Consider the following 26,153-nt stretch of genomic DNA (forward strand, 5'->3'; position numbering starts at 1 on the left):
CACAGTGAGCGGCCCGACAACACCACTCTACACTACACAGCAGCACACCAGCCCAGCGCAACCACCACTGGCCTTCCAGAACACCACACACACACACACACACACACACACACAAACCCTCACCATCCCAGTCATCACCACTGCCCACACTCAACCAGCCAAATGGCTTTCCAGAACACCCCCCCCCCCCCCCCCCCCCCCACAGCCATCACCACTGCCCATATTCAAGAGGAGCTCAACCAGCACACACACTTATACACACACCACTGCACACCAGACATTGCCTCTGCTCACACTCCAGCTGGACAACTGGCCGTTTCAAGCACTCCACACACACACTCCACACACACTCCAGACAACACAGATCCTCAGCAGTCTCTTTCCGGGTGTCGCAGAGTTAACTGCGCTGCTTTATGAGCCAGAGTGGGACAGTGAGTGAGTATGCTCTTAGCAAGTGTGTTTGTGTGTGTGTGTGTGTGTGTGTGTGTGTGTGTGGTAACCCCTTCCCCACAGACACACACGTCTCTAATTAACACGAGAGACAGTGAGAGAGGGAACATCAACGGAAGAAAGACTGAAAGAAAGAATGACAGAAAGAAAGAAAGGCAGGAAGAAAAGAAAGAAGGACATGGCGGGAGAAGCCCAGGAGGGCGCGGTGCGGCCGGCGTGTCATGTCACTTCCTCTGCGGGGCGGAGAGGAGGAGGAAGCGTGACAGTGAGAGGCCCTGACAGGTGCCAGTCAAGCAGAGAGGACTGGGGAGCTCCCATCACCATCATCTTCATTGCCAGCCTAGGCTTTCAGAACTTGCCACTCACTGGGGGGGGGGGGTGTGTGTGTGTGTGGAGGGGGTCAGAGACTCGTCTCACTGTGGACACGGTAGGGTGTATGTGTGTGTGTGGAGGGGCAGAGGCTCGTCTCACTGTGTACACGGTAGGGTGTGTGTGTGTGTGTGTGTGTGGTGAGGGGGTTGGCAAGGGGCTTGGCAAGGGGCTCTTATGATTTGAGGGATGTTAAACAGAAGGGGTGTGATGTTTCTCATGGTGAGTGAGCCCCCAGTCAGTCATGCCCATCCAGCGAAGAGGCAGCGGAGGCAGGAAGGAAGAGAGAGAGAGAGAGGGAGAGAGAGAGAGAGGGAGAGAGAGAGGGAGAGGGAGAGGGAGAAAGAGAGAGCTGAAGAGCCACAGATGGAGCTTGGTTGATGGGCAGCTTTCATACACATAGTCTAAAAATAAAACGAGGGAGAGAGAGGAGACAGAGAGAGATAGAGGAGGGAGAAGGAGAGATGGAGGTAGGAAGGAGAGAGAAAGTGACAGAGAGAAATGAATAGAGGGAGAAAGAAAGAGAAAGAAAAGGAGAGACTCAGGGGTCCATCTGTATAGGTGGATGAAGAGAAGGACAAAGGGAGAGGATGAAGAAGGAAAGGAATTGAGGGGGAGAGAAAGAAAGAACAACAGAGAGAATAGAATAGAGAGATAGAAAAAAGAAAAAAAAAAGAAGAAAGAAAAAAAAAATATATATATATAGAGAGAGGGAGTCAGGGATGAGTATGAGCAGATGAAGTGCTGCAGTGCAGGTGTGAGGAGGAGTGCCCAGTGTCCGGTCTCAAAGCCGCAGGCTACAGAGTGGATGAGACAGACAGAAGGAGGTGTGATTCAGCTGCACCCCTGCCCTGCGCCTCTCCTGCTGGGCCCTCTCTGTTGGCCCGGGGAGCCCTGGGCATCGTGCCCATTGTGCGCCCTAGCAGGGGCATCACCAGCTGGCACACCTCCCACCACCCTTCCTCCTCCTCCTTCTCACCTCTGGTTGCCGTGGCACCCCGCATCCGCCCTCCTCAGGGACCCCCCCCCCCACACACACACACACAAACAAAGCCTGACGAGTGCAAGCATCACCCAGCCCAACACCTCCACCCAGAGCCCCGTCATCTCCTCCCCCCTCCGGCTACCCAGTCATCTCCTCCCCTCTCCGGCTCCTCGGCCCTCGGCCACAAATCACGTTATCTTTGGGTAATTTGTGGGCAGTCGGAGCTTGGGCTTGGGCTTGGGCTTGAGCTGAGGAGGAAAAAGTGCTGAAGTGTCACCAGAGGGTGGGACACCAACGCAGCAATCAATCAGGACTGTTAGGCAGGTCATCTCTCTTCCTCTGTCTCTCTCTGTCCGTCGCTCTCGCCACCCTCCTCTCTCTCAAGGGCTGAAGACAGCTTTGCAGACAAATACAGTAAAAGATGAGTAAACAAGACGAGCTGCCTGAGAATCCTGGCAGAATGACCATTAGTTAATATAATCAATATCCTACAAAACCAGTCAGCGTACCTCTGTGTGTGTGTGTGTGTGTGTGTGTGTGTGTGTGTGTGTGTATGGATCCAGTCCAGAAGATCGCAGATCGATAGCATCTCCTCTCCAGCGTTGTCTTCCGATTGGTTGCAGCTCTGCCGTGCTAGGCTGGAACACTGCGGCTGGCTGGCGAGTAATGCGGGGAAAGGCGCTGGATGGCTTGCGGGTTTGTGTTGACTGGTGCCGCCGCGCCACCACAATGTAAGAAACGGCTTGCAGAATGCAGATAAGGTGGCTCTTGTGAAATTTTAATGCACGTCTGATGCACAAAGAGAAACCCGGCCACTGGGTAATGGTGCTGGTGGTGGTGGTGGTGGGGTGGATCTGGCTAAGAATGGAATAATTTATCAGGACTAATTAATTATGCACAGTCACAGAGGACATGTCATCTCCACGAGGGGAAGAAAGGCGGTAGCAGAAGAGGCTCGCCCAACTTTGTCGCTTCGCTTAAAGGAGCGAAGGACAAGCGCAGATAAACTTCAGTGACTCTCCTTCAAGCCTCTGCTAGCCGCCATGCACACACAGGCCCATTTGAAGTCCTCGCGCTGCTCTGTGCGATCGCCATGCCTGTTTAACTCTCCGAGCGGAACCCTCTCGGCGTGGCAGCCTAGGCAAATGAGTGCTGCTGCCGTTTACTGGGAATAAAAATGTTTCCCCTCCTTAGATGCCATTAAACAGTTTTTAAATCACTTTCTCAGGCTGAGGAGAGGAGGAGTGAAGGTTGCACATGCTGTGCTCTACGGGCTGTGTACGGAATGTTGAGCATTTTAGGAATCTCTTTATATACTGTATATATGTATCTTTTGGGGCTTTTAATGCCTTTAATCGGACAGGACAGTAGAGAGAGTGACAGGAAGCGAGTGGGAGAGATGGGAGTGGGACCAGAAATTACCCGGGGTGGACAACATATGGTATGGCCTCTGTAACCAGTTGTGCTACAGCGCCCCCTGATTTTCGGAATCTCTGTTAAACAATGGAGATCGCCATTCCATTTCAGCACCTTTTCATTTTGCATTCTATATTTGTATTGGTTTTGCTAAGCCAACATTACATTTGCACTACTCATAAACTGGCACAATAGAATTCGGCAACGTTTAGGCCTTAAAACTAACTCAAGATGATACTGATTTATTACATTGCAAGGTCATTCGAAGCCCTACAGTATACCCATAGAAACTAACTCCATGTTCTGATTTCTTGATTTAGAATTCTCTGATTCTTATGGTAGAGGTTGACATACAGTACAAACCACAGCATCAGTTTGTTACAACAGGCCACCTACTGTATGCCTTGAAGAAGAGTTAACATACTCTGGAGAAAATCCATTACAAGAGTTGTATCTGTTACTACAGGTGCAGTAAGGAGTTGTTTCTACAGGTGTGTTTCTCGTCATTTCAGGCATGTTATAACCACCCTTTAAACTGTCATCGCCGCTGATCTCTCCAGTCTGGAGTGGCACCATTATGGTTTCCCGCTTGTCAGACAAGCCAAGCTCATCAAGCGTTTTTTCTTGCGCAGACAGCTGTGGGGAACTGGCAAGCTCAAATGCTCTCCGTGACAGCCAGGGAGCTGTAGCTGGAGTGGCTCTGCAGGTACACATGCCCCGAGGCAGCGTGGCATCCACATCCACAGCACAGCGCCTGGGATGGAGCAACACCCGCTAGCTAGCGGCACTGCTTTATTTGACACGGGAGCCCATTACAGACAGCGCATGGATTACGAACGGGGGAGGGGGGGGGGGGGATTTGCCTGGCTGACGCCATGCGATACTACAGGCCACCAATACCGAATCCGTCACTACTAGTGAGGGTGTCATCTTACCCACCTCACTCTCCCACAGCAAGGCAGCATTTAGTGTTAAATATGTACACCGATGTTATCACTGCTGACGACAAATGGCAGCGAAAGAAGACAATGGGCACAAGCTCCAATCTGGAGTTTTCAATTTGGGAACTCTGCATTATTTACACAAGTGCTCCTCCCTCCTGGCCGAGGCCGGCTTCAGTCTTAATTTCACCATAATCAAAGTCGATGAATATTTAATCAGCATAGCTTCCTGAAACCTAATAATGTCATTAACATAATGCCTCTGCCCCCCCCCCCCCCCATTCACTTCCAGAGGGAAGAAGAAGGGATCCTTGGGTCGCCTACACACACACACACACACACACACACACACCTCTGTTTGAGATTGTACTGGAGAGAGGCAGAGGGGTCCCCCCAGAAGAGTATGCATTACAGATAGGCGACTTATGTAAATGCCTGCCGTAGTGAGGGCACGTATGCAGATAAAGCATCATTAGTGGTGATACAGAACACCGCTATACCCGACTGAAGAGCTCCATAGTCGACTGTAGATAGACACGGAACTCACGTCAGGGAACAGAACTGCAACTCGACTATATGCTGCCATTTAGACATTAGTTTTCCACCAGGTGTGTAGAATGCTCTATTAATGGCCATTATTAATCATCATAAACAGGTTACACACTTGTCCTGATTGACAGAGAGAGACCATGAGTCAGCCAGCCAAAGCAGCTTTCAGAGAAACAGAAGAGACAGAGAAAAGACAACCATGAATGAAGAACAGAGGAGAAGAAGGAGAGAAGATAGAGGACAGAGAGAGAGAGAGAGAGAAGATGAGGAAAGAAGAAGGGCAAGAATTAAAGAAAAAGAAGGAAAAGAGGCAGACTGAGAAAGCGAGCGCTAGAGACAAACAGATGGAGGGAGAGATAAGACCCAGAGAGCGTGTGCAGTAAGAGAGGACAGGGCGGAAGAGAGGAGAGAGTGAGAGGCCAGAATATTAAGCAGGCGTAGTGATTAGCATCAGGGCTGCCAGTGGGCCTGTCACAGTGACATTGGTCATCAATGTCAGCCCCTTCTGTGCAGTCGCAACGCAAAGTGCTTCATTTGCGCACTAATTAGCTTAAATGCCGGGAGTATGAAAAATTCATGATAGCTTTGGATTTTTAAATTGAGGGAGCATTCTGCATTAATTGAAGCCATTTGGAAACGGCTTCTGGTCAAGACAAGACAAAAAGGGAGAGGGAGAGAGGGAGAGTCAAAGGGAGGAGACAGTCAGCCTCCCAACCCAGTTCTCTCTCTCCACGAGCCCATTACTGGCCATGAGGCCCACAGAACAGGCCACCATCACTGGCTTATTACTGCTGACACGTCTCAAACACTACCTGTTTTAAAAGCAAAGAGTAGAGTTTGTGACAGACAGCTATTAATACCATCTGATTTTATAACTGTCAAACCGTTTTTTTTTAAACTGTATTTAAATAACTGTCCCTCAAAACATTTAAGGTTGGTAGCTAAGAAGGAGAAAGGTGAAAACCCCACATCAAACACTGGATAATGGACCTGAAGATAGAGAATATTTAAGCAGATATCACAATGAAGTTGAATATCTCAATTTAAAAGAGTGGGCGCATGAAAAGGGTGGGACGTGTTCAAAGAGATCAACGAGACCCCTTTTCGCTGCTGAAAGCCGCCAGTGTGATTGGCATGCTCAACCATGTGAGTTAATGACTTTCAGACGACCCAAGGCACAACTCATTAGATCTCTCACTCTCTCTGTCTTTCTCTCCTCTATTGTCTGCAAACGTTCCCAATCACTTTACCAGGCAAGGAAAATGGAGCCGCGCTCAAAAGAAAATATAAGCAGAGAAGATCTCTGATACACACGCTCGCTCGTTCACACTATTCCTAACAAACACCCCATCCCACCACCACCAACAAAAGTAGGCCTAACTCTTTCACACACACACTCCTCCCCATGCCATGCAGTCCAAATCAATGTCCGCGTATCAATATACCAAATCCCATAAAAACAATTTACTGTAAGCAAGATTTCAGCCATTGATTAGCCACTGAACTACGGTGGGGCTCCACAGACCAGAGGCGCACAAGTTAATAGCATTTATTGGGTATCTGATCAGGCGACCGATGTTCCACTCCTCGGGATTTTAACCTCGCTCAGGAAAAACACAAAACTAAACAAAGCAAAACAGTGCCACGACAGCATTGGGGGGAAATGCCGCTAATAGAAAACAAGAGTAAAACGCTGTGCTCTAGTGGCCTTCATAAGGACGAACTGTGTGCAGTCTGCATGCAATATTGATCGCTGTTATCGAGTCAACAAATAAAAAATGAAAATAATGAGTCAAAATAATAATAAAAAACACACACACTGCTACACACTGAGTCAAGCGAGCAAGGATGAATTTCACCGCTGGCTTTCAAGCAGAAAAATACATTTTCTTCCTTCAGGGATTATACATGTGAGAAAAAAAAGCATGACTGTGTGTGTGTGTGCTGCCAGAAACAGGCTTCCTTCTCTCATGCTTGATTGCATTACACACTTGAGTGAATCTATTGCGTACAAACACACACTCTGTCACACACACACACAGAGAGAACAACACACGCATATATTTGAACGTTCCCACTTCCTCTCACACACATTTACACATGTGCACACACCCACTCTTCACTCTCTCACTTAAACACACACATTCTCTATTGAGTCACAACTCTGTCAGGGGGTTAGAATGATGGCGTTCCCGTCCGTGGAATTCTAAACAGATGCCTGGAGTTCACATTCATCTCCACACGTTTGGCCATTCCATAGGTTCTCCATAAGTCCCCCCGCCCCTCTGGCCAGAGCATTTGTCCAGCAAGCTGCCCAATTAAGGTAGAGGCAAGACAGGTAGAGAGAGGGGTAGAGGAGAGAGAGAGAGAGAGGGGGGGGGGGGAAAGGAGTGAAGAGGCTCCATTGCTGCTGACTGAGCTGGCTCAAAAGTAAATGCTGTGAGATGAGAGGAGAGAAGAAGCTGACTGAGTGGGCCCTTAGGTCTGACAGCACTTCAGAGTTGATGCTGATGGACGTGCGTCTGGAATCTGAGCTGATTAAACCAGGCCGTGTCCAGCCTCTCTCTCACGGACGCACGCACATCCTCTTTCTTAATCTCTCCATCTCCCCTTTCGAGGTGGCCACCCAGTCGTCCAGCAGCCCTCCAGCGTGCTCAGGGTCACTGAGGGCATTTTAAACGATGTGACAGCAGTCATACGTCTAGTGGTGCCATTCCCACACACTGCACCCTGGTCCACTCCCGATCTCCCCCATCTCTCATCACAACGTAATGGATAGGTAACCACAGCGGGCGAAGAGAAACACTCGCATTCAAATGAATAGTCATCAAAGCCTCAACTACTTTGTGTATCTTTCTGACACTAATAAAAGCGCCGTCCCAGTGGATTTTGACAGGTCAGATGACTGCTGTTAGGTGGCAGCAGAGGGTGAAATGTTTTCAGTGTGCTTGCTTTTGCCCCTCCGGACAATTCAGAGTTTGAAGTGGGAAGACGATGCTACGCCAGGCCGTGAAACAGGCCGCAGTCGCCCCCCCTGTAGTGGGGAGTGGCGGCAGCACCGCGGCAGGATGAGACGGCAGGGAAGAGCCTCGCTGCAGCATGGCAGAGTACACGCTGTTCCCTGCGCGCGCTGCAAAAGTGCAAGCGTGTGTAGTCGCTCGCTCTGCAGCCGGTGGCCCCCACGCTCATCCATCATTACTACACTGAATCATCTCATTGTCAATAGCGGAGCCAGCAATACATTACAGGCATGTGGCAACTGTTAGCGTTAATGACATTGAGCGCCGTCCCTCGGGCACCGAAAACGCCTGGATGTGCAACACTAGTGCTTAGTTCGGCAATAATCTATGGAAATGCACCACCGCCACTCAGACGCTGCAGCCCCACATGCCGACCAATCCCAGGGCCTCCCACAGGGCTTGCCAGCCCCCGCCCCCCCCCCACCCCACCCAATTGGGAAAAAAAGAGGAAAGAGAAAAGACAATCAAAAAGTTCTAAAACAGCACACTAGGGCGAATAGTGAAAGTGCGGAGTGCTGTTGTGTGGTTATTTAATCTTTTTTTCCTTATTTCCGTATTTACTCTTAAATACTTTAAATCTTTCATTTACGCTTTATCAAGATCATAGGTTACACGTAAAAGCCGACACATACCCAGGGTGTGTCGCTGAAATTGTCACAATACAAAACACACACACACAGCAAGACAGACACCAAAAAAAACCCTCTCCGAGGGTCCAGTGTGCTTATCTCTGACGGACACCCAGATCAATCTGGCTCTTAATCCTGGGCTTGTGCCCGTGCCTCCTACGAGCGCTGCCACATCAAAAACCCCTCGCCAAGGCCAAATCTGTGCCCCCGACCCGCCTGCAGTCCTCCCAACCCCCCACCCGTCTCTGAGCCGCAGCAGAGGAGAAATGTCCAGCTCTGATCGAGGGCGGCGATACCCACACCAGTGCAGTACCAATATTCTGATCTGCTCAACCATGAATCGCTCCACCGCAGCAAACAATTTGACAAGTAGATGCTAAAAAAAAAAACCTGTGACAGGATAAAAAATGTTTTTTTCCATATGACCTAAAGATTTAAAAGTGTTTGTTATGGAGATTGACAGATTACAATTTTTATTCAAACTGAAATCACACCATAGTGGGATTGTAATACCTTTGCAGCATTTGCACACGCCGACTTCAGATTAAATTCAGCACCTTGTGCAGAATTGGAACTAAATGAAATGCATGCAATGAATTTAGTTGTTATTGATGAGTATGTCTAATAAGTGATGAATTTAGCAGTTATTGATTAATATGTCTAGTAAGTGAATTGGAGGAGCCAAGAAGACAGGAGTCACCTAGGTGAAGTGTAGAATAAAAGTTTGACTTTATTCTGTTCATCTGTACACTGAAACAGGAGTACCCGGCTGCAGCGAAAAAACACACAAGAAGTAGATGCTAATCGGCAAGGCAGTCAGAGTGGAGGTGACACTGGTTTTGCAAGGGTGCATTTTCCATTTTCAAGGTGGGGTGGAGGGGACGAACCTGAGGGCCTCTCTCTCTCTCGCTCCCCAGGCACCTAATGCCAGATTCCCGAAGCTCTCATAGAGCCGGAGCCTAAAGACTCGAAATCCGCAAATTCCTTTGCTTAATCATACGGGAACACTGGTCAAACCCACAACGCTCCGGGACAGGGGACGACGCCACAGCTGGCATCTGGCCCTGATTTGGCCCGATCAATTGCCCTCACTCACCCAAACAAACAAACAAACGAACAACAAATAAAATACACCCTGAAAGGATTATATGTTCACAGTTATTATTCAAAAAGGACAGCCCCCCCCATCTACCATTTCTGTCCATTTCTTTTTGGAAAATATTCTTTAGTATGTGTGAGTCAACCTGTCCACTCTACTCAGCTGCGAGAATAACTTGATTGACCCTAGCTAAGATGGGGCATAGAATAACTTGATTGACCCTCGCTGAGGTGGGGCAAAGAAGGAAAATGCAGGTTGTGTTAATGGCACCTCCTTTTGGAAAAGGAGGTGCCATTAACACAACCTGATGCACTTGACTAGAATTCACAGCATTCTAATAAAGCCATCATAGCCATCACCAAGTGTTGAAATCCAATACACACAAGTTTACATTTGTACATTTTTTAGTTGGATGCGTAATTTTAGCTGATTGAGAGGGTGCAAATCGTTGCCGTTAGTGGTTCACACTCATTTCAGCTAATTCCAATGCAAATCTTGACACACATATCAATTGAACAATGTTAAATGCATCTCCAGAAAGGGGAGGGGTGGGCCACTTTGGTAACGCCAAACCTCTCTGGCGGAGAGGTAGGCCTAAACTGCATTTTAACTACGGTCATCATGTTTATACTACACACATTCTGTGAAAACACACACGTCTTTGAGGAGATATCACAGCATGGGCTTTTCCTGCTGTGCCACTTCACACCTGTTTTGCTGAGGACCACATCAGTATTGACTATGACTGCCCAGTCCAGTACGGGGTGGCTGAGTGTGAGACAGCATTGGGGGGTGGACAAGTGTGTGTGTGTGTGTGTGTGTGTGTGTGGGAGCGCGCGAGTGATTATGTGTGTGTTGATGGCAATTACCTACAGGAAAAAAATACACTGCTGCTTTGACTAGAAGCTTACACAGATGCACTGTTCTACTGTTGCTACAAAAATCACAGCTACAATCACATATGAGCAAACTACGAGGTAATTAACAGGAACCTGGATTTGCTGGACAATTTCTACACTATGATCGTTTCTTTTTTTCCCTGTCTGTGAGGATTATTGAACATTGCGTGGAAATGTTTGGATATTTTGACTGCATACGACTGGATGATTAAAACCGTAAAAAGTTAGCACCATTTGAGGTAAGAGACACAGATTATTAGTCAACCTATGCTTGCTGGTAGCACCATCAAACCAGTTAAAATCAGGTTACTGTAAAGAAAAAAAAAAAACATTAACCAGAAATACAAATATAGAACTATGACAGAGCACAGATACATCACACTACATCATACACATCTGTGACTCATCTGAAATGCCTTATCAGCAGCTTCTGTCACCTGGTATTTCAACTCGGACGTGAGGTTGGCTGTGTAATAGACATCTATATAATATATATATATATACTGTATATACAAGAGCATTATGATATGGGCAATTTCCTGGGTTTCCAAAACGCACACCTATAGACACAAGAAGCAAATGAGGTAGGATTGTGATACTGGATTATGTTAACCTGACTATCAACCAGAGGACTAGATCCATGATGTAGAGAATAAAAAACAAATCAACCCGACTCTGCTTACTTTCTCACCCACTAGCATAAATACATCATTTTCTTTTAAAACCAACAACTATAAATGCATCCATTTTTAAACCAACAACAAATGCATCCTTTTTTTATTCTATCCATTTAGTCCCAGAGAGAGAGAGAGAGAGAGAGAGAGAGAGAGAGAGAGAGAGAGAGAGAGAGAGAGAGAGAGAGAGAGAGAGAGAGAGAGAGTGCTTCAGAAGCAGTAGGGAAACTGCATGATACCCGAGTAAGAGACTGAGGTTTAGTTCAGACTACACCAGTGTTTGTTATGTTTGTGTGTGTTTGTGTATGTGTGTTTGTGTGTTTGTGTATGTGTGTGTGTGTGTGTTTCTGTTCGAGTTGGCCCCAGTGGTGGAGGGGGCACTACTGCACTTGGACCTGTTGCCCCGGAGGGCAGTGGAAGGTGGGGTTGTGGGGATGGAGGCGGGCAACACTGGGCAGTTGTGTTGAGTGGGAGAGTGGGGGGGAACCAAGTGGCCTGGTCCTCAGCACATGACTTAGACTTAAGCTGCCGGCTCTGATGCGGACCTGTGCCGCAGACGGGCCGGGTCAGCGCCAGGACCGACCCCTGGAGGTAAATCTCTGAAAGCGACAGCAACAACGACAGCATTGAGCAGGTGGCAGGAGAAAAACCCAAATCACTTACAGATCATTACCCATATCCCATTTTTTGGCATCAGAAATAAAAGGAAACAAACAAACACCAAACAAACAGGTAAGCAAAACAACAAAAACAAACAAATAGCATAATTTTACAAGAGTTCATCAGGATCTGTATGGTACACAGCCGCTTTCACCTTAATGTGACACCTTAATGCTTTTGGAACAGAGCACATACCATAATATCCACTGGGAACTATGGAGATTTTGTACAGATAAAACAGCACAGTATGTTGTATATTATGAGATCAATGTCACATAAAAATATAGCCTATGCGTAAGCTTAGATAACTCTGTGTAATAACATTGGCAAGGGCTATTTTTGTGCAAGATAAACCAAAGCTGATCCCACAGCTTTCGATTCAAACGGGCAACATTCCTTACTTTGGCTTGTATATATCTCCCTCCAAACATTTCCCCACGGATCCAAACCAACAGTCATGCACTGTTTGTCAACACCCTCATAGTATACCAGTCCCTCAACTCACAATTGTTTCTCTCAGGCTAAGGACAGTCATGTTCGATGGCCAACTCCATTTTGAATAAGATACCTAGCCTACTTTGTTGATGAGAACTTCTCTGCCAAAACTCCTACATACTGTATGGCCCTAAACATCCCCATCCATAACCCCCAACACAATTCAGAGGGTCACTGGGGGCCAAATGCACCATTCACAGTCTACTGTCCGCAGGTATTGGGACAACAATACAGCTTAACTGGGCATACATTTAGCCCAGTTATTGTGGGACCACTGCCCCGACCTAACTACTGTATATCAAAAATGATATTTCTTATTAACAGTAATCATAATCTGCTGGGGGCATGTTTAAACATTATTTTTTTTACAAAAATATGTAGGTCATTACCACTCAGGGGACAGTAACAGTTCCCTGTAACTGCAGCTAAATAGCTTTTCTTTTAAAAAAAAAACAACAACATGGCAAATCTGTGAGATGCTAATTTACAAGTTAAATTTCAATCAAAGAAAAAAAAAAAAAGATTTTGACTGGAGAGCAATAAGCAAACAGCAAGTGCTCTTTTGTGATTGTTTACCACAACAGTCGGAGGTCAAGGGTCAAGGTCAGGGAACATGGCCGCCCTAACTACACATGAAGCTATTCAGACTTTATGGCGCTTACCTCAGAGTTTAAGAACTTTAAGAACCTTGTTTCCTTTTTATCCGTTTTTAAAAATATGTTTGGTTCACTTACGGTTCAGGTCAAAAGTGCCAGTGTTGGATTAGATTGATATCTACGGAAGGACGATATAAAGCCACACAAACTTTCAGCACGTCTGGTTTCCATTCAGACATAGCACTCTTTGTGCTAAATGTCCAGCATACTCAAATATCAAGAGATTTAAAGAATGTCATTCAACTAGTGGGGCAAGGACATGATATTTTACATATATATATATATATATATATATATATATATATATATATATATATATATATATATATATATATTTGGATGGAAAAAAATACATATAATTTGAGAACTACTGTTGCTAAACACGTGTCAATTCTATTTAAGTGCTGTCTTGTGGAGGTAAAGTTGCTTTAGAAATAAAAAAAACAAAAAAAAAAAACAATTAGAGCAGATAGTCTTTTGTTTTTCACAGATTTGCTTTGAAGTCAAACACCCATTTTGTCAGTGGAGTTGAGTTGACAAGAGAGATGCTTGAGACTTCACAGTCCTCAAGCACTCGAGGCCCTTGAGGTCCACGAGAAACTCAAAACTTAAATGCTTTAAATGGCAACCAAGTCACCTAGCTTTCTGTTGCTTTTTTGAAAAAAAAAAAACAAAAAAAAAAAACAATGGTTTAAATACTAAAATGTTACGGCACTAGAGATCTTACTACGCGTTTTTAAAGTGCTACAGTTTGAACAAATGATTGCTCAGTCGCGCAAGCTAGTGGACGTAGCTTGCCAAACGGCAGAGGTTAACGTAGCCTAAAGCAAATGCGTCTCACAGCAACAGTGACATGTGGAAAATAACACCTCTCCTGCAGCCTGATGTAATTCACTAGGGATCATTTAAGAACAATTTAAGATACGATCAGCTCTCTGAGACAGCTTTGTGAAATGGATTCCGCAGAAGGAAAGAGATGTTTGCCTTATAACGTAGATATGCTCATCATCCAAAACATAAAAAAGAAAGAAAAGACGCGCCAAGCTTTAAGCCGATATGGGAGTAAACACGATGAGACACAGAAGATTTTAGCCGGCAAGAATGAGACATAATTGAAGAAGTCACCGATTAAGCGATACAAACTCAGATAAGGTGCTACCTAGAAAATAAACAAACAAACAATCAAACAAACAAACAAACAAACAAACAGTTGAAATGTTCAAAGTCAGAGTAAGAATGAGAAGGTATTATACACAAACATTCCCCTCTCTGCCCTCAGCACTCATGATAGCTTAATTGAGGGCTGAAGAATCGGGGGGAAAGACACAATTAGACAAAAAAAAAAAAAAAAAAAAAAAATTTAAACAAACAAAAAGGTAAGCATGGCAAATCTGCTTGAGATTCACAGTTAGCAATATGGTCACAGTCGAGAATTCAATCCGCAGCATGAAGTTTGTTTTGCTTTTTTTGTAGCAGATAGCCAGACAAACCCTTCAATATGAGAAGACTCTTCTTTCTGGAACAAACCATCCCCCAAATAAACAAAATGAAAAAAGAGAGGAGGGAAAAAAAAACGTTTTGGATGGCATGTTTCACTTTGAGTTGTCACGATACCGCATTTCACAATTGTGTGCTCTACCACACAGAGGGAACGGGGGAGAGGAACTAGTAACGGAGAGGCGGTGGGGTCAACAGCACAGCAAGAGGGAAAGGAAAGCGAGAGGACACTGCTATCCTCAGACGGATAGCGAGGGGGAGAGAAATAAAAGCGTTTTTTTTTTTTTTTCACAGCTCAACAGCCTTTCCCATCCCAGCGCAGTTATCCATCACCACTCCACATTCACACACCAAAGTGCAGTTTAAGCAATATCAATTTGCATTACAATCACAGTTTGCTATAATCATATATTTTCATATAGTTTATATATAGATATAGATAGATATATTTATATATAAAAGACAGAGAACACAGTTCCCATTGATTGCCAACTCTGTAAGGTCCTTTCCAGTGTGCACTGCCTGTTCAATCCTGTCATGTACAGTTACTGTGTCCAGGGATGACAAGTGTCTCAACCGAAAAACAAAAAAAACAAAACTGCAGTTTTATCTAAATCTAAATCCATCAGATAGATCGAACTAAATGGAACTACACAAACTGTGCCCGTAAACGAAACCATTTCCAACTAGTGACCCAAATCTGTGCTTTTCCCAATTTAGGACAACAGGGGCTAGTGAAATAACATAGGAAGGTCAAGTGGGCTATATGTTTCAGTATTATTTTGTTTCCTAATGTAGACTAGAACAATGCTGCAAGCATCATTTCAAAGGCAGAGTGTTGATCTGGAAAAGGGGCTGACTCATTAAGACATGCAGAGCTTCTCCAAAACTCTGTTTTAAAAGTGCATCACTCCATTTCTCCACGTTAGGTACCAACAGCAAGGCAGAGAGTCCTCTCAGACGAGAGGGAGTCATAGCTAGCCACCTCTACAGCCTCCTCAACAGTCATTCTCCAGTCAGCATTTGTATCGTCTTCTATGTATTACACACACAAAAGTGTCTCCTGCCAATCAGAAGACAGATCAACGGGAAAAAAAAGGGACAGCTCGGTTTGTTCTTTTTCAAAGTACGCGAGGACCCACGGTCCTATTCTGACACAGAACATCTGTTCGCGTTCCCAACACATTCTGTTATAACAAGATTTAAAGGATCTCTCCTGTCTCACACACTCACACACTAACCTGATTACCAACCCCCCACTGGCAACCACCCCGCCCCCCCCCCCCCCACACACACACTCCCGCTCCGCTCATCACAAATCCCTACTGCTTATCAAAATACCCCCCCGTTCCCCTTGCACAACCTCGTGCTCGTACTGTACACCAAGCACACTCTGTGTATTAAGGACTGCGCCGGGCTGGGGAACACTGTCGGGCGAGCACAGATTAGTTAGAGATGGGGAGGAGGAGGAGGATGGAGGGGTGGGGTTGGGGGTTTTAGGGTGGGGGGTGGGGGTGGATAAAGGCCTCTTTCGGGCACCAATGAGAATCTCGAAACGGCAGAACGGACGACGCTTGTCCACCAGCCTCTGTGGCAGTCTGAGGGGCCGCTGAAAGAGGCCGCCACCATGGCGGCAACGCCACCGATGCCTACATGCCGTCGCAGGGGAAGTTCTCCATCTTGACCGTCTGTCGGATGAGCAGCTTGGACTCCCGCCTCTCCTCATTCTTGATGGACTTGTTGATGTCCATGATCTTTTCACAGATGTACTTGTTCACTTTGGATAATCGCTGTGTGATCTCTGCACTATCAGCTGTCTCCTGCGACACCCGATCATACAGACACTCTGGAGGGGAAACAGTTTAAACAGAATCTTAATGTACACTACAGTTCAAAAGTTTGGAGTCACTTAGAAATGTCCTTGTTTTCATTATTAATGTTGTAAATGACTGTTATGGAAAGAAATGGTTGATCTTTCATGCAATAAGGCTATTTTAGGCCATGTTCATGGCAATCCATCCACTTTTGTAGGCTATGTGTTTTATGCAATTTAACAGTAGGTTATTATCCCCTCCTTCCCAGTTCTATTGTTTAAGTTACTTAGTTTCAATCAGTCTATATAGTAGGCGAGTGAGTTTGGTCGTTCGGTTATTCTTTGACAAATAAAACATTTCATGCCAACGTGAATTTGAACATAGCTCGTTTTAATACAGAGCATTGCTCCACCTTGAAACGCTATGCAAAGCCTATCAGGTTATCTGTATGTGTAGACTAACCAGCAAACTGTAGCCTGCAAAATTCCATCTTCAGTTCAACTTGTATTTAATAATCAAATTGTAGCATTACATTGGGGGAAGCAAAGACACGCGTCTCACACAGTCGATGCGATGCCAGTATCGGTATCGGGCCAGGCCTATCAGCAACCATTCATCCAATGTTCCAAAGGCACATTCTGTTTACTAATCTGATCTAATTTTAAAAGGCATAGTAGCTTTTTGTGTGTTATCACCCTGTTTATGTCTATTATATGCTTATGCAGAGATATATTACAGGTAAATAGGCTAAAAAAACATATAGATATTCCCACAAAACTTTACATTAAATCAATATGTATTTGTGTTGCCATTTTTGTGGGGATATCTAACAGGTGAAGAAGCTAAACAATTAAACTTGTAGATATCACATATTTTCTAATTCTTCTTCAAATTTTTCAAAAATCACTATGAGACTTATTCCCCTTCAATGGTACCCAAAATTAGGGGGTCTGGCTCAAGGACTATTTGTAGACCACGAGAAGCAAAAGACTGTGCTAGGTAACTGAAAAGGAAACGAACACACTGTTCTCTGACCTCCAGACAGTGCAACTGATGGTAACTGATCCCCACTGATTAAGTAAGAAATATCGCAGCTCATCACGAAGGTCACGTGTAGCGGTTCAATACCTCGGACGATCTTGAGCTTGCTGGGAGAGAGTGGTGGTTTGGGCAGGGCGTCCTTCTTCTTCTTGGTGGCTACTCCAGTGACGCTGCGGTTCTTGAGCGTCTCTGTGCCCCAGATCATGACTGCCAGATTCTTGGTGAACTTGGAGTCACCCTGCGTGCGCTGCAGCTGGTGCCACTTCTCCTCCTCCACCCAGATACCTCCGCCCAGGTGCACCTACAGCAGCCACACACACAGCTGTCATTTCAGACCCACATGGACCTGCACTGCCAATGCACAATGAGAACCAGTCATATCAACCCCTTATGTACACAGAGAACCAATCACATCAACCCCTTACATGAAAACATGACTACATTAAGAACTACTCTAACTACTACTACTCATAATACTAATTTCTTGAAGTTCTCCTTGGGGATCAATAAAGTATCTAATAAAGTATCTATCTATCTATCTATCTACTCATAATAACTACTGTTTAGTTCAGAATATATCATCAGAAAGTGTAGAATACAGACTACCTTATTCCCAGTGGTGCAGTAAACACTGGAGGGAAGACGCTAATTAACTGATGGGGAACCCTGCAATGATTGATTCTCAATCATTCCACAACCGTTACATAATTACATTGCATGAAAATGCACTGTTTAGTTTTCAAGTCTTTTTCTTCTTCTTCTATATTCTTCCCACCAAATTTCTGTGTCTAATTCAGCTTCAACCGTTTAATGTAGAAACTTTTGTAATGTAGGTCTTGAAAAGGACACTTGAGGAATGTATTTTTCATTTTTGTAAACTTAAACAAAAATGTAACTTTATTAACAAAAAACAAGCTTATTTTTCCCCATACATTGGCACTATGACATCATAAAGGGCTAATTAAACTGATTGCACTTGTATCAACTGCTCAACTAGGCCAACTCTCTCTGTGTCTCTCCATTCTACAAGGATATAAGGCACATTCCATCCAACTTTCTATCCACCCATCTTCTTCAAACCTTCACTCATCCACCCATTAAACTATTAGATTAGATTAGATTCAACTTTGTCATTTAGCAGAGTACAGGTACAGAGCCAATGAAATCTATCTATCAACATCCATTAAACTTTCTGTCTATCAACATCCATTACACTATCTACATTCAACTTTTAAACTATCTACTCTGTCTCAGGCTTTAATCATACAATCTGGCTCTTTTAAGACTACAGATCCTGTTCAACTGTTTAAAATAAAAATCCTCACTACAGTAATTCACCATTAAATAAACTATAAACTATTTAAACTACTCAACTATTTAACTGTTCAGCCATTCCAACTGTCAGTTGTCATCACCTATGACTCCCGCCAACTGTTTCCTCAATTTCACTATTTAAACTATCCAACTATTTAACTGTTCATCCATTCCAACTGCATGTGACATTTTTTACAGATCAAAATGACAGAAGTCTAACAGTTGTTTTGAGTCAAGGTTATAAGTTTAGCCTATTGAATAACTTCAGAAAAGACAAATCATTTTGTGGTATGATGCATCATCATATGAAATTTGCAACAAAGTGACATCATGGTCTGTCTGCCACTTCTTGTCTGTATCTGATCAGAATGACATAAGCCTAAAGCTTTGAGTTAAGACTATATGTTTAGCCTATTGAATAACTTGATGACAGAGAAGACAAACCATTTTGTGGAATAATGAATCATCATGTGAAATTTGCAACAATGTAATTCAAAAACAGTCTCTGGTAGCCTATAAGTGACATCATGCTCTGTCTGCAACTCGTTGTCTGTAGCTGGTTATGCTTTGTACGTGCATTCTGAAACATCCTTAAATTCGGGATTATCGCTCGTTTCAATTTGGAACCTTGCAGTCGGAATTGTTGTTTGTTTATTGAAAGTCTTAAGACAGTCCAAAGCCTGGGCTATTCGAAGTGGCAGTTTACTCCACAGGGGGTCTTTATTGTTGAGGTCAGACATGATAATTATCCACACATCTTGCACTCGCTTAACTTTTTACCCGTGTAGCCTTCACTCAGTTCTGTCAAAGCCCTGCTTCTATCCTCTCTGGTAGCCAAGAGTGAGAGGGAGAGTGGCTACAGTAGAGCGGTGAAAGCCAATGTGTGCTTCTTTTACTGATATATTTAACAATATCTTTTGAATTTCTTATCCAAACAACATCAAACCTGGCACTGCACTTAGCAAGACACTTGTCCGACTGTGCCCATATCAAGACACCTGCCAAGTCTGAAATGAATCGGACGAACGGTTCGAGAGATACAGTATGTGAATAACAGACAAACAGACAGACAGACAAGCAGACAGACAGATGTTCCTGTCATTTAAGGGTGTGAAGGTACATGTATTCGTACCGAACTGTTTAGGTACCGGACGTTAGGTTCAATGGAGATGTGTACTGAATATACCGACTGCAGTCTTTAACAGTAACCAACAGTAGGCTTCACTTAGGTAACATCACTTAGGTCACTAGCATAGTAGGAAGATCTGTTCACACAAGAACATATCTTGCATTCATTCTACTTTCTCTAACTTTTCATGTGTCAGACCCTGTAAAGTCTGACATCTATATTTGCCACATTCTGTCTTTCCTCCAGACCAACCCTCATACCCCCACACCTCCCCCCCCAGGTAGAGTGCTGGGGGAGCTTACTGGAGCTGTGGTGGTGTGGTGGTGCACGAGGTGGCCGCCTCCGCTACCTTGTGTGGTTATCCCTTTATCACTCTGAGAAGTCTTTAGGCTGGCATCCAGCAGCTTTCCCCAGCGCAGTGCACCTAATGTGGTTTAGGAGCGGCGCCAGCAGACAGGCTTTTCAGCGCTCCTGCTCCCGCTCCTGCTGGGTGGATTTCGCTCTTAAAGGGCTACCTGTCAGCCAGACTACTTAAGGAACCTGACTGAGAGGTACAAATAATTAGCTGGGCGAGCACTGCCACTACTCTACCTATATTTACTTGTTGCTCTCTCTTGCAAGACTGTTACATAAATACCACCATCTGTTATGGGAAATCAATGAGATAACACCTGAATCACAACAGCCGGGGTTGTTCAGGGATTGTGAGATGTATGTAGTGCTCAGTCAGTCTGCTTTTATTAATTAATTAATTCATTTTATTTTAATCTTTTGTCATTTAGCAGGCTCTTGAAACTAGTTACCAAGCCAGAGACAATAATGGCAGATCCTGGGATCATATTCACAACCTTCAGGTTGTCTACTTAGAAGACCTGATCCCTGACCATTGGCCCCATAATCACTTGACTGGCCTTGAAAAAAACTTTAATAATAGCATGGAGATGAAGGCCCACCTTGCCATCGTTGAAGGTGTAGACCGTTCGCGGGGAAGGGGAATGGCTGGAGCTGGTGTTGGCCTCTTCCCGGCACACCTCCTGGGGCTCAATGATGGGCTCCACCACCTCTTTGATTGTCTGAGTGCCATTGTCGTGCATGGGCTCTAAGAGACGGGAGGACACACACAGGCCATTTTCAGACACTTGACACCACTCAAAACCACAACAACAAATATATTACCAACAACAAAAAACACCACACACACACACTAATCATTTGCATACTGGCACAAGAGCAAATTCCCAGATTTGATTCATCCTGCGCGGCGCGGCACGTTGTGGTGCTTGGCATTTCCCGAGGGCTTGACTGGTCTTAGGACTGGACGGCTGCCTGAAACACGGCTTCCCCTGTGCTTCGAGACAGCCGGGGGTTATTTTAGCCCCAGTAAGCTGGCTTGGTGGCTGGCCACGCTAAGCCCTAATGTAGCTGATGAGTTTTAATATCGGTCAGCGCACTACATTCCTGACCCTAAAGAACCCTGGCCAGTCTAATCTCCGGTTCTCTCTCCCTCCCTCTCTCCCTCACTCTCCCTGTCGGACAGTCTGGCTGCCTCCCGCCATGTGCCCGGGAGTGCTGGTGCAGGCAGCTGGCCCCTGGGCTAGCTTAGCGCTGTGCTGCGCTCTGTGTTCTCCTAAGACCGCTCAGCTGACATCTGAGCTAATGCCCTCACTTCAGGAATCGGCCACCCCTGCTCCTCCCTGCCCTGCCCTGCCCTGTCCAGCCCTGCGCTGCGCTTCGTTACATTACACTTAGGAGGGTGTGGGGGGTGATTCAGGTTCACACACACGATGAACTCTCCCCAAGTCTTTACAGATCATGTTTAAGTGGAAGGGCAAGGAGAGAAAAAAAAAAAATCAAATCAAATAATAATAATACATTTTTTAAAAAAAGAGCCCGGCTTCACCCATCCTTCAGAGATAATTCACGTCAACTTTAAAATATCCGTTCAGAGAGGGGCTGCACCCCGGCTGTCGGGGACGACCCTAAACAATATGCCACTGTGCTGGTCTTGGCGGGCGGGTTGAAGTACAGCTCAAGTTCTTGGCCCTATTATGTCTGTCTCATTACCATAGTCCCCCTGGCTGGGGTGCATTACCCAACTCAAATATCTGGAGGCTTTGCATGCCCTTCAGTGCTTTAAGCACAGCTTGGCTACTTGGTGGCTCTGCTCCGCTGTGAACCAGTCCTGCCACTCTAGCCAGGCTAACTCAGTGCTCTTGACAGATTGTGGGTCGGTGTCACCAACGTCACCACCAATATCCTTGTGAGTGGTGACTTTGAACACTTACAGTGTGTGTGTGTGTGTCTGTCTGTGTGTGAGTTAGTGTGTGAGTGAATGAGTGACAGAAAGAGGGAGGGAGAGAGAGACAAGCAGACAGACAGACACAGAGAGAGAGAAAGAAATAAAGAAAGAAAGAAAGAAAGAAAGAAAGAAAGAAAGAGAGAGAGGAGAGAGAGAGAATGTTGTGGGTGGTGTGTAGAAGAGTATGTGACCCGATCTGGCAAAATGAGTCACAGTGACCCAAAATTCAACACTGAGATTTTGGTATCAATGGACAGAGGACACAAAGAGTTTTAAAACGATATCCTGGTCAAAGTCATATCTTGAATTGTTGAATTGTGAATACAGCATTTTGAATTATGGCCTCCCGCCATCTTTTTCCAATTAAAAAACGGAGAATATTGCATTTGAACTTTGCCTACAGGTTACAGGCAGGTACAGGTATGATTTGCCCACTTGAATAATATTTTTTTCTTTACATTCTTTTCTTGACTAGGAAACTTCGGGAAATTCATTTTGAGTTTCAGTGGTTTCTGAAGTAATTGGCCTGTATCTCAAAATTCGCATGTGCGACTTGTGACTCATTTAGTCAGGTCAGGATATGGGGTAGTGCACTGCATATAAATGGTTGTGTGTATATATATGTGTGTGCAATGCACACTGTGCATGTGTGTGTATGAAGGGGAGTTGAGTGTGTGTGCATGTACGTGCACAAAGTGGAGCGGAGTGTGTGTGTGTGTCTCTCCCTCTCCCTGCCTTACCGCTGCCAAGCCTGATGAGCAGGACGTCCTGCAGGCGTCGGTTGAAGTCGCGCAGCTCCTTGACCTCGGTGAGCAGGCTGCCGTACTCCTTCAGCTTCTTGGCCTGCTGCACCAGCTGTCTGCGCGTGCGCTCCAGCTCCTGCTGCAGCCTCCGCATCTCCTCCTCCTGCTGCCGGTAGCTGTGCACCAGCTCCTCGTAGAGCACCCGCGGCACCACCGCCTCACTCTCCCCGTCCCCCTCCGGGTCGCCCTCCTCCTCCTCCTCCTCCTCTTCCTCATCCTCGCCCAGAGCCAGCCTGTCCTCCTCCGGGTCCTCCTCGCTCTCCAGGCACGAGCTGACTGCGTTACGCTCCAGCCGGGCCACCACGGCCGCCAGGCTTTTGGAGGAGTTTGTGCTCATGGGACGCCCCATGTCCTGAGCCTGGGCCTGGACAAATGAGGGAGGCATTATGTAGAAGCTTGCTCCAGGGCCTCGACTACAAGAGCCATTTGCCAGCATCAAAATCATGGGTTTAACGCTGCATTCCAGACAATTCGGTAGTCAGATATTTACAACTTAAATTCCAAATTGTGTTGCAGGCAAACTCAGAAGTCAAAACTTTCCACGCAAAGTCAGAACTCCTACTTGTAAAGTCGGGGCTTGTCCATCTGTCCTGACTTAAAAATCGGAAATGCAACATGATTTCCAAGTTGTTTGGAATGCAGCAGAAGACAAAGAAAGCAGGGGTAAAAAAAGTATATTTGCACTGTTCTGTGAGTCGCTGGGGCTTGACAAAAGTGTCTACTGCATGAATACATGTATGTAGAGACCACATGCAGGCCACAAAAATCAACAAACAAACTGAGAGAAAGTGTTATCTTCACAGGCCTAGTAGTAGCTGAAAAAGCAATTATTAGGACATTGTTTTGAAAAGGATTCAGTACAAAGAGGCAGCTGTCCAGAGTGCTGAAATGATGGCCACATTCTAAGTTCGACAATAACAATGGCTGGTTATCACTAAAATCAGTGTACCTTTGCCTTGCTAGTTTGACAATTAGTGTTATTCTTAAATAATGGGAATGACTGTTTAGATCTACAACAAATGAAATAAGATTGTATCAAACATATGTGATTCAACTTTCAACAAGAAAATGTTAGAGAGATTAAAAGTCGTGAGGCCATGTGATAGGCATTGTTTTGTCGACAAACTGCTAACCACAACAAACAACATATTGCAATGTGACGTATTTGTACATTTTCTCATGAATGGGCTCAGGTGTTGCCTTGCTTACCTTTTTATGTCTCAGCGGCAGACGCTCCTCCCCAAAGTGATTTTCAATTATGCTTCCTGTGTTTCTTGAAGACATTTTTGGAATTTTCATCTTCTTTTGCATAATACTATGTTCAAATTCTTCTATGTTTTCTGCAAAACAGAAAAGTCAGCGATGTAACAACGTAAACTAAATAAACTGAAGAGGAAAAGTGACACACGAGTTTTCAGACGTATTAAACAGAAAGGATTTCCTAGTTTGCATTACTGAGAATAAATAGCCCCGTTTCCGTAGTTTCGCACCACACACCTTACTCTACACGTTAAAGCACAATGGCTGTTTACAAGATAATAACAATTAACTAACAGTGTCTTGCTGATAACGTCGCCTGTTACTGGACCACTACGTTAAGCCAAAATAACAGCAAAAGTTACCAAAGCAGAGAAATTGCTTGTACTAACAGGATCTGAAATCCTTTCCGTTTGACAACTGGGTTTAGCAAACGGGAATGAGGATTAGTAATCTAGCTAAGTATGATGCTATCAGAGACGTATGGTGCAAAGTCTGCAGACACGAAACCGTTTGTTTAGAAAAGTAGCTTGAGGGGCTAGCGTACCAGCACACTGTTTGCAAAGCTAACTTGTTTTTTAACTCAGTGGCACGGCATATGTTTTAAAAGCATAATAGGCTAAACGATGAGATAAATAAACAAAGAACTCAAATGCCACATTCTGCGTAATTAAGTCATGCAATTGTAAAGGCGAATGCATGCAGCAGCTCGATTAACGTTAGCTCACCTACCTAGCTTAGTTCGCTAACTTCCATTGCTGGCTAGCTAACTCACTGCTTGGTGGCTAACGGTAACGTTAGCTAACGTGATAACTTAAACTTTCACAAGACACCAGCAAACTCGGAACACTTTCATAAATAAGATGAACGCAGTGCTATATTAAAGCTAACGTTAGCCTGGACCATTACCTTCCATGTCATGACAAGGCCCAACACATTCACGTAAGGAATCGTTAGTTATTTAGCTATCTAGCTGGTTACCTAACTTAGCATAATAATGAAGAGAACTGTCAGTAACGTTACAATTGAGGCTAGCTGGATACATACCAGTGTCAAAATGCACGACAGGTATGTTTTCTATATCGATGGACTGATGCATTCGAACGTCGAAAGAAAAATAGTCACGACATATCAGAAGCTACATGTTGACACGGTGTAGCTATCTTTATTTAGCTTACGTTAACACAACGGTACTGAAAAGGTAAACGCCTTCGAAATGCACAGAACATCCTCAAGAGACAAGCGACAGTTTTGCATAAATTAAAGGTTGCAAAATGTTGAAGAGACCATGCACTGTCTTTTTTGGTAAATCAAAGACACGCATTTCAAATAATTACATTATGCAAACGACCAAAAAAGCCGAAGACAAACAGCTTACCTGCGAGGGCTAGAATCTGTGCCTTGGCAGCCTGGCCTGTACCATTCTCTTCACTTCTGAGAACCAGATACACCTTCTGATGATCAAAATCTGTTTTGTGCAAAGGTCTAAAATCTTTCACATTAGAAACGGGTAAAGCATAGCACATATCGTCACCATAGAACCTTACTAAAGCATACATTATTACTCTTTGGTCCTGCACTTTGGATATGGTTGACAGTTTTCCCTCTAAAAGAATTAAAAATATATAAACACAAAGGGGAATTGGGGAAGGCCTCTGTGCTCATCTGCTTTTGCCTGGTGCACATATTGAGGAAACGTGTGGCTCCCTCCTCCTTCTCAGACCTGACTAATCAAATGGGATACATACAGACTGTTCATGCAGACTTGGAGCTGTAGCATAGCTACAATTAATAATAATAATAATAATAATCTCTAAATGTAAGGATGCATCACATTTTACACATTAAATAATGTTCAATAGCCTAATTAAAATAACGAATCCAATAAATAAATAAATAAACAAACAAACAAATAAATAAATAAATAAATAAACAACTACATACAGCTTCTATCTGGACTAACAAAGTTATGTCAAAATGATGTGTGCAGCTCCAGTTTCTTCTACAATAAGGCCATGTACAGGGTTGTAGTTGAGGCTAAACGCAAGTAAAATCAGTTTATCCACCTTTGCATTTCAGAAATAGAGTTTATCCACCTCTTAGTAGAGTTTATCCACCTCTCAATCATTGATTCATCAATTGCAACTTTTAACATTC

At 44.7% G+C, this 26,153-nt stretch overlaps 2 protein-coding genes across 5 annotated transcripts in view; both read right to left on the minus strand.

Moving 5' to 3' along the window:
- Positions 1-26,153, minus strand: part of agbl4 (AGBL carboxypeptidase 4) — a 322,319-nt gene that overhangs the window by 68,144 nt on the left and 228,022 nt on the right. The window lies entirely within an intron of this gene.
- On the minus strand, positions 15,653-25,643 carry bend5 (BEN domain containing 5). Of its 3 annotated transcripts, none has more exons than XM_042057530.1 (6): positions 25,375-25,643; positions 23,949-24,079; positions 22,677-23,103; positions 20,591-20,736; positions 17,282-17,495; positions 15,653-16,185 (listed from the first exon to the last, which is right to left on the minus strand). In XM_042057530.1, exons 1-6 carry the CDS (start codon positions 25,553-25,555, stop codon positions 15,989-15,991), a joined length of 1,296 nt encoding a protein of 431 aa, XP_041913464.1. In that variant the 5' UTR covers positions 25,556-25,643; the 3' UTR covers positions 15,653-15,988. The 3 variants fall into 3 exon arrangements, with proteins under 3 accessions (XP_041913464.1, XP_041913465.1, XP_041913466.1); XM_042057531.1 differs by lacking the exon at positions 25,375-25,643 and adding an exon at positions 25,044-25,308; XM_042057532.1 differs by lacking the exon at positions 25,375-25,643 and adding an exon at positions 24,906-25,026.

Source organism: Alosa sapidissima, chromosome 12 (genome assembly GCF_018492685.1).
Source record: "Alosa sapidissima isolate fAloSap1 chromosome 12, fAloSap1.pri, whole genome shotgun sequence".
Lineage (NCBI taxonomy): Eukaryota > Metazoa > Chordata > Actinopteri > Clupeiformes > Clupeidae > Alosa > Alosa sapidissima.

Coding starts and splice junctions, on each gene's coding strand:
- bend5 (XM_042057530.1), bottom strand. CDS start 25,555: ATGTATGCTTTAGTAAGGTTCTATGGTGACGATATGTGCTATGCTTTA. Junction 24,080..25,374: donor ACAGATTCTAGCCCTCGCAG/GTAAGCTGTTTG, acceptor TCTGTTTTGCAG/AAAACATAGAAGAATTTGAA. Junction 16,186..17,281: donor CAAGCTCAAGATCGTCCGAG/GTATTGAACCGC, acceptor TTTCCCCTCCAG/AGTGTCTGTATGATCGGGTG.